This window comes from Lagenorhynchus albirostris, chromosome 11 (assembly GCF_949774975.1).
Source record: "Lagenorhynchus albirostris chromosome 11, mLagAlb1.1, whole genome shotgun sequence".
Classification (NCBI taxonomy): Eukaryota; Metazoa; Chordata; class Mammalia; order Artiodactyla; family Delphinidae; genus Lagenorhynchus; species Lagenorhynchus albirostris.
The window spans coordinates 10,731,909-10,747,253 of record NC_083105.1 but is presented as its reverse complement, the minus strand read 5'-3'; the positions used below and the strand labels follow the sequence as shown (position 1 = coordinate 10,747,253).

General features: G+C 53.7%; 1 protein-coding gene across 8 annotated transcripts in view; it reads left to right on the top strand.

Moving 5' to 3' along the window:
• The first annotated feature begins 86 nt into the window (after positions 1–86).
• Positions 87–15,345, top strand: part of TRIOBP (TRIO and F-actin binding protein) — a 125,772-nt gene continuing 110,513 nt past the window's right edge. For 3 of the 8 annotated variants that reach the window (XR_009543238.1, XM_060164460.1, XM_060164462.1), the window contains exons 1-4: positions 7,698–8,091; positions 8,589–8,718; positions 9,668–9,828; positions 14,886–15,025. Coding sequence is in view for 6 of the 8 variants with exons in the window: in XM_060164460.1 (XP_060020443.1) it covers positions 9,715–9,828; positions 14,886–15,025 (254 nt within the window). In the remaining 2 variants the exon portion in view is untranslated. Of the gene's footprint in view, positions 1,500–6,530; positions 8,092–8,117; positions 8,719–9,667; positions 9,829–14,885; positions 15,026–15,345 lie in introns of those variants that run through there. The other 5 variants (XR_009543239.1, XM_060164463.1, XM_060164458.1 and 2 more) reach the window with 4 other exon arrangements.

Here is a 15,345-nt window from a genome sequence, read left to right as displayed (position 1 = left end):
GGGTGGAGGGAGCTGCTGGAGTGTGGGTCATCCTCACTGTCCAGCAGTCCTCCCTGTGGGCACGAAACGCTAGCGCTAGGCCCGGGCCCCCAACCCGGGTGAAGGCCGGCGCCACCACTGCTAGAGGCCAGGGCCTCCCTGCAGCTCTGGGACCTGGGCCAGTGGCTGAGCAGAGCTGGGCTCTGCCTTTTCCTGGCTGGGACCTTTTGCCTCTTCCTTCTCCTTGGCCTTGTTGGCCTCCTTAGCTGACGTTGAAGGGGTGGAGACGGGGAAGTCCCGGAGTATTCCTCACCCCTGCAAACTTGGGCAGCTGCCCCAGGCTTCCAGCAGCTCCCAGACAGAGCCCCACAAAGAAGGAGCAATTAGTCCCTTGTAAAGAAAATACACCTCCACTCGCCTGAAGGCCTGGCCCTTTCAGAGCAGCCCCTCGTGAGGCCGGCTGGTGCTCAGTGAGGCCTGCTGCTTTCTCACACTTCTTCCAGGGAGACCTTCAGGTGCGGCTTCAGAGCCGATGGAAGCCAGCCTGTTAGTGACCCACGTCACTCACACTCCCCGCTCTTCTCCTGACCGAGCTGGGCTGGTGGCAGAATCCAGGTCCAGCTGCCTCAGGTGGATGTGGTGCCAGTGAGGACAGCCGGAGCATCTGTTCTGGAGACTGTCAGACCCCACTTGCGCTGACTGGTTCCTGTGACTCTGGGCCAGGGCACAGGAATTTCAGGTTGCACCCTGATTAGTGGAGCTGTGTCGGGCCCTGACACTAGGACTGCAAAGGCAAGACACATGAGTTCTAGGCCCCTGTGCAGCTGATGCACTAGTGAGTGTGTGTGAGGGGAGCGCAGGTTCTGCTCAGCCGTGGGGCGCAGGGGCTCCTGGAGGAGGGGAGCAGGGATGGGGGGTCCGCAGAGCAGGCCTTCCCCTCCACTCACCCCGTGGCGGGGCTGCCAGGAGCAGCCCTGGCCCTGCACTGGGCAGGCGTTCTCCCCTGTCACCATCAGCCCACCGTGTGGTGCTGGCTGCTGCGGGGCTGAAGGCCACACCTGGCCGTGGGAGTGCGAAGCTCAGGGCTTGTGGCTGGGAGGCCCGGTCACCTGGCTTCTTGGCTCCTTCCACCTGCTCTCCCTGCTGCCTTCCTGTTGTCCTCCCCGTGCTTGGGGTGGGGTGACTTGCCCCGTTCGGCTGCCTCTATCCAGGGCAGAGGGCAGAGCTTGTACAAGCTGTCCAGGTGGTTCTGGTACTTGCCCCGGGGCAGTGAGTCTCTCCCTCACAGCCCCTTGTGATCAGGAGCAGAGATGAGCCCGGGGAATCCGCACACACAGCCGGGCTGGGGTTTGAGTCCTGGCTCAGCCGCTGGCCCACTGTGTGAGCTCCTCACTGCTGACTTCACTGGGACTGTTTCCCCACGTGTGAGATGTCATAAGACACCTATCTCGCAGGCCTGCCTGGAGGCTGAAGGGAGACCACGTGCATGAACCTCTTCCCACGGCTCCTGACTTTCCCAGGTGTGTCTTCCGTGTGTGCGTGGCTGCCGCTGAGACACCATGCCGGGCTCTCTTCTCCACCCCCAATGACATAGGATGTTTTACAACTTAAACCTATATTTGTAATGTTTACTAGTATTAAGTTCTCATCCACTTTCTCCCACGTGTGCCCTCGGAAACCAGCAGACCAAGGAAATTGAATCATGGTAATTTTTGCCAATCCTAAGATTGAAAGTGATAGAGTCAGAACTCTCTGGAGAACTTGTCTTTTCTCTCCATGTTCTACCTGGATTCTTCCTGTCGCTCCCCATCCTGTGGGCCCTGTGGTTTGGGACCTCTAGGAGGTTAATCAGGAAAGATTAGATTTAGCTACATATAATATGAAACAAGATTTTAAAATAACTGGCTTATGTAAGAGAGGAATTCTCAGGTTAACAAAGATGGAAGGTAGCTAGCCTGGAATGGAGATGGCAGGCTTTTAGCTTTTTGTTTTGTGCCATTTTCAGCACATGGGTTCCACCTCGTGGTCCAAGATGGCTGCCTGAGCTTCAGCCATCATATCTGACCCTCAGCTGCAGGAAGGAGGAAGGGATGAAGGTCAGGGCCCTCCTTTTAGGAACACTTGATGCTTGTGCTATTAGGCAGGCGGCAAAAGCTTAGGGCAGGAGGAAGAGGGAGCTCCTAGTTGCAGGGAAGGCTGGGGTCCGTGGTCTGTTCTGGAAAACCGTGTACCCACTAAGAATTGGGGATTGCGTTACTAATGGGAGAATTGGTATTGGGGTGCAAGCAGCAGGTTCTTACACAGGAGCCAAATATGTAAAGGGCTGTCCAGAGGGGATCCAACTGTGGAACTAAAGCCATAGCAGACGCTCATCCAGACGTTCCTGTTACCGCACTGAACTTCCCAGATGGGTCAGGCCTGTGCTAGTAAAACAAGGAGCAATGGCCATGGTTACTGGGAGCCAGGCCTCAGCTCAGTAGAGGAAAGAACTCTCGTAGTAGGATCCGTTTTGGGGTGGCCTGATTCTCCCCCGGGGGCTGAGGTGAGCAGGCTGGGTGGAGCTGCCCGCCAGCGCCTGAAACTGAGGAGGGGAGGGATCTGATGTTAAGCCTCAGCTTCCTTCCTCTCCAAAAACCCCTTGACCTTGATGTTCCCTAGACTTGAGCTGTTGCCCTCCCTTTAGCTGTGTGGAGGACTCTGGGGAGGGGTTCCCAATTCATCCTGAGCTCGGAGGGCTTACTGCCTGCTCTTTTGTGAGCAGGTCCATCTTAGAAAAGCCCTCCTGGGACTTCGTTGGTGGTCCAGTGGTGGTTAGGACTCCGTGCTCCCAATGCAGGAGGCCCGGTTCGATCCCTGGTCGGGGAAATAGATCCTGAACGCTGCAACAAAACTAACAGATCCCACTTGCTGCAACTAAGACCCGGCGTAGCCAAATAAATAGTTATTAAAGAAAAAGAAAAAAGGAAAGCCGTCCTGTTCTGAGCAAACATCTGCCTCCTCCAGATGCCAGAGAAGCCCTTTAGGTGTTTGCACGCTGCCCTCCACCTTTCTCACCTCGGCTCTGAGCTGCCTCCTCTGGGAAGCCTTCCCTGACACCTGGCAATCAGTCATTTCTCCATCTGGGCTCCCGGGATACTTTGCGTTTCTTTCTTTTAAACACTGAACGTATTATAACCTGGTTACCTCTTTCCCCCCAGCCAGGCCCTGAGCTTTCTGAATGGGAAGTTGTGTCGGTCATTTCTGTGTTTCTGCTGTTGAAACAAGACCTGAATCGCTGTAGGTTTTTGGCCAGTTCTGGCTGGATTACACTGGACCCATTCCCCCTCCTCACAGGTGTTCCCACGTAACCCTTGAAATAATCTTTTTGAGATTTTCTTGGCCCTAGTGCCATTCTTTCCTGTCTGCAAGTTTCCGAATCTAGTTTTTTTTTTTTTTTAACATCTTTATTGGGGTATAATTGCTTTACAATGGTGTGTTAGTTTCTGCTTTGTAACAAAGTGAATCAGTTATACATATACATATGTTCCCATATGTCTTCCCTCTTGCGTCTCCCTCCTTCCCACCCTCCCTATCCCACCCCTCCAGGCAGTCACAAAGCACCGAGCCAATATCCCTGTGCCATGCGGCTGCTTCCCACTAGCTATCTACCTTACTACGTTTGTTAGTGTGTATATGTCCATGACTCTCTCGCCCTGTCACAGCTCACCCTTCCCCGAATCTAGTTTTTTCTCCTCATCGCCACAGCCATCTCCCGTGGGCCCTTGCTGAAACCTTCCCTGTCCAGTGAGCTTTGCCCTCTCCCTTCCCCCTTAGCCATCATGATTGGCAAATAACCAAAAGAAGGAGGACGGAAAACAAATTTACCAAGCACCTCCAATGTGCCAGTGATGACATTAACTCAACAGCAGCACTGTGAAGTGGGTACTAGCTCCATTCGACAGTTGAGAAAACTGAGTCTCAGGTTAAGTTATATCAAAAGTTACCCCGTTATAGATAATAAGACATGATCCTCACGTCTCATGAGGGAGACAGACACATAGAGATCACCCTGGAGGTCGGTTCAATAAAGTATAGGCCCGGGGGGCACAGAACAGAGAGGAGGCGACATTGAAAGGAGTCTTGGAAGATGGCTTGGCCAGGTGGATGGGAGAGGGGATGGGCAGGCCGAGAGCCCTTGGTGAGCAAAGGTGGGGGAGGGGTGGTCAGAGGAGAGGAGAAAGCTGCAGAGGCCGGCAGGGACCAGACCCTTAAGGGCCTCAGATACTGAGCTAAGGATCTGGACCCTTATCTTGGGGCAGCGGGAGCCTCCGATCTGGGAGTGGGGGTTGAGCCTGGGGAGAGTCAGTCAGGGATTCATTTGAGAGAAATCTCCTTGGTGGCAGCGTCAGGGTGCACCAGGGGGACTGGAAGCTCCAAGACCCTCCAGCAATAATCCGGGGGAGGGGTGGGTAGACCCTCCTCTCATGCAGGTACCACTTGCTCTCTCAGCAAGTGTTTACTGAGCACTGGTAGGGAAGTGCTTAGTAAAGCACCGGTATTGGGTGGTTAGCACTGGGGATACACTGGTGAGCAAGACAGGGTGGTCCGTGCCCTCCAGGGACTTAGATTGCCTGAGCTGTTTCTATAGGGACAGAGAGGAGGAGAGATGATAACACTTATTGAGCACTCACTGTATACCAGTTACTCTTTACCTGGTTCAACTCACTGAGTTCTCACCATAACCCCACAGGGTAGGGAATTCCATTAAGCCCATTTTGCAGGTGAGGCACATTGAGATGCCCCCCAACCCTACCCTGATGTCCTCCAGGACACTGTTTCAGCTGAGTTCTAACTGCTCACTCTCTCTCAGTTGGAGCTGGGATTTAAGCTGAGGGTCATCTCTGGCTGGGCACATGTACATCTCCAGGGAAGGATCAAGAAGGTAGATATACCCAAGCCATGGGTCCTTCCGCAAAGAAATAAGTCACACCCTAGATACCTACGTTAACACTGGTTAACACTGCCGGACTAGCTGAACAAACCCAAAGAAACGGGAGGCGGAGATCCAGGATCTTACCTCCAGGGGGCGCCACTCACATGGTCGACAATGTGAAAGACACCCCAGGAACAACGGGAGTCTTGCACAGGAGCCCGGCAGAGTGAGCCCTCACTTAAGGCTGGGGAAGCCAGGGAGGGCTTCCTGGAGGGGGTGGGCATTTAAGTCATAACTAAAGGATGAAAATCTGTGATTTACCATTTCAGAGACACTGCATAAAAGAGAAGTCCTGAGGGTTAGTTTGATTTGACTCACATAATGTTTGAAAACAATTTGATTTAGCCATATTTAAAATTTTTTGAGGTTTTATATAAAAGTTCAGATTTCCAGCTTCAGCTTCTGCAGGCTTTGGATCACCACTTTACAGGGTAGGTAGCTTTGGGCTGGAGCCAGCCCTGATGACCGTTTTAGAGACTCATACCTTCCAGCCCCTGCTCCACTGGGTCACAGCCCCCTGCATCGCTACCTTGTCTGCCCAGACCATGTGACACTCCAATAGGCCTGTGAGCCCGGAGGCCTGGGATGACCCTTCCCGCTTGATCAGTGAGGAAACTGAGGCTCAGGAGGGTAGAGTGGGATTAGAACTGTCACTCACTGTTCTGCTTCCCCAAATCCCTGAAGAGGTATGTCTGCGCCGAGGGGAAGGATGTGAGCCAAGGGGTGGAGGTGAGCAGGCACAGACTCTTCAGGGAGCAGAAAGGGGAATGGGAGGCTGGGGCTAAATGGTGACAAGTGGGACGCTGCCCTGGCTGCCACCATTATGCCCTGAGCCATCCCACAGAACTTGTGTTTTCAGACCAGGCACTGTCATCGAGGGTCTGGGTGGCTTTGGGCAACTTGCTTGAGTCTTGAGTTTCCCATCTGTACAATGGGGTTGTAGCTGCCCTTCCCATCACAGGGATGAAAGTACCACTGTCCCCCACAGGAAGGGGCTCCCTCCAACAGACCCCTTCACTCATCCCAACACACCCTTGGCTCACCGGCCCCCTTCAGGACCCTGGCTGCTGCCCAACCCCGATCCCCCCCACCACAACTGTTTTCCCTGCCCTGGAGGAATGCAACCAGGTAGCTCCAGAGCTGCGGAGAGCACTCAGGACAGCCCACCAATCCCACCCACTGACTCTCCCCCTCACCTCCTTATTCTTTCCCCTCCAGCCTCACTGCTTCCTTCCCCTCAGCCTGAAATGCTTTTCCCAGGACCTGCAGGCTCACTGCCACGTCTTCTCCAGGTCTTTACTCAAAGGTCGCCATCTCAGAGAGGCCATCGCCGACCACCTTATTTATTTTTTAATGTTTAACATTTTCTAAATAATTTATTTTTGGCTTTTTGTAATGTTAAGAAATAGAGCCATTGGAATTGTTTTATTGACTAAATATATGTGTATATATATGAGATCCAGCTGTAAATACTTCCTGACCACCTTATTTAAAAAGTAATGCTCTTGGGCTTCCCTGGTGGTGCAGTGGTTGAGAGTCCGCCTGCCGATGTAGGGCACATGGGTTTGTGCCCCGGTCCGGGAAGATCCCGCATGCCGCGGAGCGGCTGGGTCCGTGAGCCATGGCCGCTGAGCCTGAGAGTCCGGAGCCTGTGCTCCGCAATGGGAGAGGCCACAATGGTGAGAGGCCCACGTACCGCAAAAAAAAAAAAAAAAAAATGCTCTCCCCACACCAGCCACTTCCAACCCCCTGACCCCTTCATTTTTCTCCTTAGCACCTACCACCAGCCGACATACTCCATGTATTGCTTCTTTATCTTGTTTGGGATCTGATCTGTTTGTCTCCACTAGAATGTAAGTGCCACAAAAATGGGAGGTTCGCTCTTTTGTTCACTGATGTGTCCTCAGCACACACAACAGACAAAGTAGGGGCTCTGTAAGTATTGAATGAATTGAAGTGTCAGGAGTGCCACGCTGAGTTGGCCCCAGATTTTACTGGTTGGTGGGGGCTAGAGAGCTGGGGCCATACCCAGAGTTTCAAACTCAAACCAAGCACCCACCCACCCCCTGACTCAGAGAGGTCAAGTAACTGTCTCAGGATCCCATGGCCTCACTACAAGTGCTAGAGCCTCGCTGCTCCCTGTTTTGCTTACAGTAATTGGGACTAAGCAGAAAGATCATTATCCTTGTTATGAAGGTGTGCTTTCACCCACTCCGTCCTGTGCCAGGATGACCTGTTCAGGGGTCTGTCTCTCCCCCTGGTCAGTGGGCTCCCCCTCTCAGAAGAAGCCACGTTTTATTCATGTTACCATATCCCTGGTGCCCAGCACAGGCCTGGCATGTACCAGGTACCTGTGAATGTCTGAGTGAACTAGTGAATGAAGATGCTCTGTATTGGCCAGTGGAGTCCAGACACACCAGGGTTTTAGTCTTGGCTCTGCCACTTACTAGCTGGGTGACACTGGCGAATTAGTTCATTTCTCTGATCCTAGTTGCTGTGAAATGAGGATCTTGGTACTTAATCCTTCAGGTTACTACGTCCTCATAGATGTAAAGATTTTGGAATAGAAGCTGGCATAGTGCAGAATGTTAGAAAAGAAGGCATATTTTTTAAAAAGGAGGAGCTTTGCATTTTGTGAGTGAGCTCCACATCAGTGGAAGTGTGCAAATGGCTGTGCAAATGGTCGAAAACCCCTGGGCATTTCATTTCATCCTCACAGGTAACTACTGCCACCTCCATTTTACAGATAAGAAAATTGAGACGCAGAGCCAAAGCCAGCCTAGGAGACTGCGGCGGGAACGAACCGAAGGGAAAGATTAAAAAGAGCCAGAACCGCCAGTGCCAGCCCTCTCAAGAACCCCCTGGGAACCCTGCCACTGCTGCTCGGGCTGAGCGTGCAGCGGGTCTGGCGCTCTGAGGCATCTGGGCGCCGCCCGCCTCCGCCCCGCCCCTTGCCCTGGGGTTGTCCAATCCCAAGGTCTTCATGTAAATGAAGCACCTAGAAAGAGCCTATGCGAGCGGCAGGGGCGTGGTCTTCGTCCACCTTCAAGGCAACGTTCTGATTCATTGTTAAAATAGAAAGGCTGTGACCCCTGGCACCTCACCCCAGCACCCCCTTGTGTGTGGAAACCCGAGCCGAGGTTAGTACCGCGAGCGGAAAGGTTGAGAGGGAGGAAAGGCTAGTGGGAAAAGGTAGAGGGCTGAGGGACACGAGGAGGGACTGTCTGACTAGCTGGATGGAGGGAGGTCCAGGGGTCCATGCCCCGGGTGGGGCATGCATGTCCGCTGAAGGTTTTTCATTGTTATATCCACACCTAAAGTGCATTTTAGAGAAGGATTCTGCCAATTGGTTGGGGGTGGGAGGGGGAAGCGGGAGCAGTGAGGGGCATGTGTATAAGAGCACCCCACACCCGCCCACAGGGGATTAAGCTGCTTTCTCAGTCCGAGGCGTTGCTCCTTTATGTGGCGGGATTGGGAAGGAACCGCCCAGGCTGGGCAGGACGGATGCCTACTCTCTGCACTACTGGGAACAGGGAACGACGCAGGGAGATAACAGCTTGGGGAGAATTGGAGACCCCGGGGCCACTGAAGTGCCAGTGGTGCCCCCAACCTCCACCGTGCCCTGCCACTTCCTCAGGTTTGATGGTGAAGGAGCCAGGAATCTTCTCCCTGGTTGCCCCAGGGGAGGATGTGAAATTCCCCAGCTCTCCGCCAAGATTGGCAACTAAGGCCAGATCCCCTGCGACGCTTTGGAGGAAACTCGACAGGTATGAGCAGACGACCTGGGGTCACAGTAAGGTGCATGTGTGTTTGGGGATATGGATTCCTCTCACCCCACCCCGCTTGCTGGGGTGAGGAGAGCATCTTCAAGTCACTCTTCTGACGGGGCTCCCCCGCCCCGCCAGGGCATGGAGTTGGAGCCCTCAGTGGCGCCCAGAGGAAGAGCCCTGTGCTCAGCACAACACCAGGGGTTCTCTTTGGCTGAGCTCTGCCAGACTTGCAGAGTGACCTTATGTTGTTCGCTTTCATCCATGATTTTGTCCTCAGTTCTGAAAATACCTGGCTGGCCACTTGCCTCACTCTCAGGGTTTCCCAAGGGACCTGTGTGAGTCGGCAGTGTGATCCAGTGTCCCTCACGCCCACCTCTGAGAGGATGGGGAGGCACGAAGACTGGGTTTGAATCCAGTTCAGCCACTGGGCCTTTGAACAAGTTATGGAATCTCTGTGAGACTTAGTTGCCTCATCTGAAATTAGCATTAATTTTATCTACAGTGCAGGATAACTGTAAGGCAAGTGTACTCAAACTTTGGGGTGCATTGGAATCGCCTAGGAGACATGTATAAAATGCACTGTATAAATGCCTTGTATGAGTGCCTCATCTCCAGAGATTCTGGCTGGGTGGATCAGGGAAGGAACTGGGGATATGCATGTTATGAGCAGCTCAGCTGGGTCTAATGCAGGGTCCTCAAAATACACTTTGAGCAACACTGCAGTAACGACTAGAAATCACATGTCAAATGTTTGGCAGAGTGCCTGGTGCTTAGGAGGTGCTTAATGAGTGTTTGTTGAGTGAATAAGTGACCAGGTGAAAGAATTGATGGATAACCTCATTTCCTTGGTCCTTGGCGGTCTGGGGGCAAGCTGGGGCTGGAGTCCGGGTGGACTGCCAGCCAGTCAGCTGATCTTTGCCTCCCCCCGACCCCTAATTCTTCCCAGGCCCCACCATCGGATTGCAGGAGCTGCCCTGGCCTGATTCAACTGATATGGAGGGGGTGGCAGGGAATGCCCCCTGTGACCACTTTGAAGCTAATGTGCTTGCCCAGAGATGCTGTCAAAACTGCTTCCACCCTGAGGAGGCCCACAGAGCAAGGCATCAGGTAGGCAGGCTTTCCTGAGTGGTGGTTTGGGACAGGGGTGTCTGTGATGGGGGTCCCTGGCTGGGCCACTAACTTGCAGCTGAACTCAGACACTGACCTTCCTTGTGGTCAGAGCCTCAGTTTTCCCAGTCTGTTCAATGAGTGGGACCATGTTAATGCTTCTCAAATGCCAGTTATTCTCCTCCTGCTCTTACGATTTTTCTGCCAAGCCTCATATAACCTATTACTTACCGTACTGTCCATTAAATCAATACGCATTTTTTCACTTATATTAAAATAAAACTTTACATCACCACCACAAATAGAAAACTAGAATCATATTCTTTATGTAGAAGGTTCAAAGGAAAGAATAAAAGAGGAAAAAAAAAACCAACCCAGAAATGTCACTAAATTCTAACTAGAGAGTGTTGTCAGCTAAAGGTTCTGAGCCTGAGCCCTGCTGTCTCTCTGTTAAAAAGGGAGATTGGTAGGTGTTAGCCATTAAAGATACACACATCCACTGGAGACTTTCTCCTTGAAAGTACTGAAGGAGTGAAAGGGGAGGCATTTTCTCACTTTGTGAAGGATGAGGTTTCAGGCTAAGCCCTGGTCCGAGTAAACCCAGAGCTATGCGAAGCACGGGACTGTGAATCTCCAAGGGCGCTGCAGCCTTGACCCCCTCATGGCTCTGTGTCATTCTCAGTGAGACTCGAGGCTCCCCTTGAGCCTGGCCGCCATCTCCGTGCAGGCATTAGCTTCTAAGAGGTGGCCATTATAAGCGAGTTGCTATTCAGCTTTGGAGCCAAGCAGACCAGAGTTCCAGTCCTAGGTTTGCCATTTACCCGCTGTGTGACCTTGGGTCATTGACTGCTCTGGTTTCACTCTCCTAATGGGTAAAGTGGGGCAACAAGTCTTCTCACCCAGGGCATCTGGCCCTGCTTAGCCCAAGTCACATGTGGCTAATTCGATACACATTCGTTTCCTTTCTTCCTCCTTCCCGACCAGAAAAGTCAACCTGGGAGATTCTTTTCTACCTGTCCTGATACCTCCAAAAACAGCTCCCCTACCCTCACCCCAAGTTCAGGGAGCAGTTGCCTGAAATCCCTTTGAGTCCATCTCCCATGCAAATGACCTTCTCCCGATGGGTGGGGAGATGGCAAGCCTGGAACAGGAGGAGAAGCTTGGATTCAGACAGGTCTGAGTTCTAGTCTCAGTCCCACCACTTCCCAGTTGAGACCAGTTGGGCCAGCTCATGTGTTCACATATATTGAATCGGTGCTTAAAATGTGCCAGGCATTATGCTAGATATTGGGGAAACAGTGACAAATAGAACAGACACAGTTCCTGGTTCATGGGCTTGTAGTCTAGCAAGAGAAATGGAGACTAAGAAGGTAATCATGCAAATAATTTTTTAACCATGGGTGTGATAAATGTTGTAAAGGAGCAGCAAGTGGCATGAGGGTAAATGATAGGGCATTCGGGGAATGTTTCTCGAAGGAAATGATACTTTAACTGCTTGGTAAGGGCTATGAGCGCATCGCCAGTGAAGCTGGGGTAAGAGGAGTGGAAGGGAACAATAAGTGCAAAGCCCCTGAGGCAGAAAGGAGGAGGCACACTGGAGGGTGGAGAGAAGCCAAGGATGGAGAATGGGGTGGGGGCTGGGTCTCACCGCCTGTGGGGACTTGTGGACATGCTGAGAACCTTGGACTTTTTCCTGAGACGCATGGGCAGCCACTAAAGATTTTAAACAGATGAGTGATGTGATCAGATTTGCATTTTCAAAAGTCACTCTGACTGCAGGACAGAGAATGGACAGCAGGGAGTGAGAGTGAACAAGGTGACCAATGAGGAAAAAGTGCAATTACTCATATCAGAGGTGACAGAGACTTTTTTTTAATTAACTAATTTTATTTTGGCTGCACTGGGTCTTCATTGCGGCACGCGGGCTTCTCTAGTTGCGGCACGCGGGCTTAGCTGCGGTATGTGGGATTTTAGTTCCCCAGCCAGGGATTGAACCCAGGCCCCCTGCATTGGGAGCATGGAGTCTTAACCACTGGAGTACCAGAGAAGTCCCTGATGCTGGAGGTTTTGAGATGGAGACGAATGGACACATTTCAGAACTAACTGAATAGGAGAATCTAAAGGATTTGGTAAATGAGTAACGTGGAGAGACTGGAACATGGCTGACTGCTGTGTTATTTTCTGAGGCAGAGTTCTTGGAATGGGAGGTCTGTTTGGAGTGGTGAGTGGGAGGTGCCTGGGGGACACACTGGAGATGAGAGGAGTTTACTTAATATGAGGAGCTCAGGAGCCAGACCTCTGCAGGAGATAGAGGCTTTCGAGTCATCAGGATCTGGCGCTGATCAAAGTCCTGCTCATGGATGAACAGTTTCAAACACGTAGAGTCCCAAAATCTGTGTGTTAAAAAAGCATCCCCCAGCCAGATCCTTAATTACACTCCAGCACACACTCATCCCTGAGGGGCCTGATAAAGGTATCACCTGGGGCTAGAGCCAGTTCTGACATCTTCACCTATGTTAGAAAATGCGGGGACTTCCCTGGTGGCGCAGTGGTTAAGAATCTGCCTGCCAATGCAGGGGACATGGGTTCGAGCCCTGGTGCGGGAAGATCCCACATGCCGTGGAGCAACTAAGCCCGTGAGCCACAACTACTGAGCCCATGTGCCACAACTACTGAAGCCTGCGCGCCTAGAGCCCGCGCTCCACAAGAGAAGCCACCGCAATGAGAAGCCTGCGCACCGCATTGAAAAGTAGTCCCTGCTCACCGAAACTAGAGAAAGCCCGCGCGCAGCAACGAAGACCCAATGCAGCCAAAAATAAATAAATAAATAAATTTATTTGAAAAAAAAAGAAAGAAAAAGAAAATGCAGAAAGGGCCCCAGGTCACAGAGCAAACCTTTCGCAGAAGCTTGCTCCAGCTCCCCATGATCCTGGGCTCTGGATGCATCTCTGCTCTGCTCTCAGCTGAGTCTCCCAGGCTGGGAGGCGTGAGGAGGGCTTATCCCTGGAAATCACACAGCCTAGACCAGGTCATGGCCAGGTTCTGGATGGAGAGGGGAGGGTCTTGCTGTATGCCAGGCCCCACACATTCCTTTTCAATGCATCTATTCTTAAGTGTCTTTAACATTTTATTGACTTAACACTAATAAAATTCTATTGAATGTTTTTACATTATTTATTATATTTAAGATGTACAGACCTGGCGGTGTTCTAAGCCCTTTTACTCATATTAACTCATTTAATTCTCATAACACCCCTAGGGAGTGGGTCCATTAATCACCTCCGTTTTGTAGATGAGGAAACCAGGCTCAGAGAGGGAAGTCACTGGGCTGAGGTCACCCAGCTGGGAAGTGGAGGCGCCAGGATTGGGCCTGATGACTGTCTGAGGCCAGAGCCCGTGCTGACCCGCCAGACAGGAAATCAGAGCTGGGGATTAGTTGCTGGGCCTACTCGTGCGGATGATGGGTAGTGACGGGGGCTGGAGGTGAAGGCAGGGAGGAGGTACCACGACAGGCTGGGGCTCCTGCCGGGCCCAGCTGGGCTGGGACCCCTCGATGATGCCCAGAGTGCCGCTCCCTCCTTATTCACGCGGCAAGGTCCCCAGGGTAGCCAAGGCGCCAGGCCGGGCTGCAGATCTGACACCTCCCGCTATGGAGCGCTGATCAGAATCTGGCTCCCGGGCAGGGGGCGAAACTGAATCCAGAAGGGCCTTCCTTCTCTGGCTTGGATGGCGCGGCAGACACCCCAGCCCCACTCCTTGGCACTGCCCAGGTCCCAGAGTGGCGGCCTTCTTGGAACCCGGAGACTCTGTGCCCACCCCAGGGCTGCGGCCAGGCTGTGGCCTCCGCCCCGGTTCTGGGCTCCAAGGTCCCCAGGGAGCCTGGGCCCAGGCCCCCGCCCGGCCCCGCTCTCAGGTGAGCCGCGAGGATCGGGTTCCTGCGGTTTCATGTCCTGCATTGTTCTTGGCTGGGCCCCGGCTTATGAAACAGTAATGAGGGGCCCCTGCTCCCGCAGCCGGCCCCTCTAAGGTTTCCACTGCCTCGGCTGCCGCCACCTCGGCCCAGAGTCGGGGCCTGGGAGGGCAGCAGCGTGGGGGCCTGAGTTGGAGCCCCCCGGGTACGAGGGTGCTGACAGCCGCCAGCCGCCACTGCCGGAGCCCGCCGCCCAGGTAATCCGAGAGGAGGCGGGGTGCAGGGTGCCGTGGCCGCTGTCCCCCTCACCGGGGGGAGGGCCCTGCCACCCTGGGAGGTGGGGAGGAATGGGGGGGCCTTCCCGGAGGCGAGCAGCCGTTCCCCCGGGTGAGCCCAGCACCAGCCTTCGCAGGTGTGGCCCTGCTCAGGGCAGGAGGGAGAGAGAAACCCTCAGCCAGCTCGGGGGCCCTGACCCCAACCCCTGGAGCATTGACCTTCCAGCCCTGGAGGCCCCTGGCCCTCCTTTAGGAGCGCACATCTCTCCTTTTCTCCAAGGTCTTCCTTCCCATCTCCTCCTCCCTCAGACGACCTCTTCCTGCCTCAGACATTTTCCTTCATCCTCCGGACTAGCTTAATCCTCCCTCTCCCTCCTCATCCTTGAGTTCTGGCAACAGAAGACCCTTTTGGATCCTTTAGTGCCCTTCATATCCTCAGGCACAGACTCATACCTATGTGCCGACACACACGTGCTTGCTCGTGTACACAAGTCAGGTGGGTATGCTAATGCGCATGTTTATAAGCACATATAAACAAACGTCCATGCACTTACGCAAACAGACACATCAGTGTACCCACCAGACATGCATACACACGCGTGCACATGCGCATACTTGCACACAGGCAGGAATTTATACGAACACATACCTGTAGACATGTGCGCATGCACATAACCTGTACCTCTGCCAGCCCCCAGCTTGGGTCCCAAGGAGCACTTCCAGTCTGATGGACAGCTCTCCCTGAGAAGTGGAGATCCCAGGAGGAGCTGTCTGGAGACTCTTCCACACCGCCTGGTGGGGGGAGGGGCTGCACAGGGGGAGGGGAGCCCCCACGTGGGCAACGAGCTGCCTCCTCTCCGACTCTGTCTCAGGAGCCCGGGAGCCCTCCAAGTGCTGAGGCGCCCTACTGCGACCTGCCGCGCCGCCCAGCCGCCCCTGAGGACCCGCTCGGTGCCTCGACCTCCAACTGCCAGTCTGTGGTGGGTTCGGGCCTTCGGCCAGGGCCTGAAAGGTGGGTAGAACCCTGGGGCCTGAGGAGGGGTTCCCGGGGTTGGATGCCCTCACCCATCCCACCCCACACCCCTTCATGCTGGCAGCCTCCGTCTGTGATGGCTGCTGTCGTGGGTCACATGGTCAGTCCACTCGGCCTGGGTACAGGCAGCAGTGGGCATGTTCCATGGGCCCTAGCTCAGGGGATGGAGCGCGTGCACCCACCCTGAAGTGGGCATGGCCCACAGCCCACTCACATTTCCTGGTTCCCTTTGCACTGCTTTAAAAGATTAAACAGTCTCAGCACCCAGGGGCGCTTTTTATCACCCACCTACCTGACCA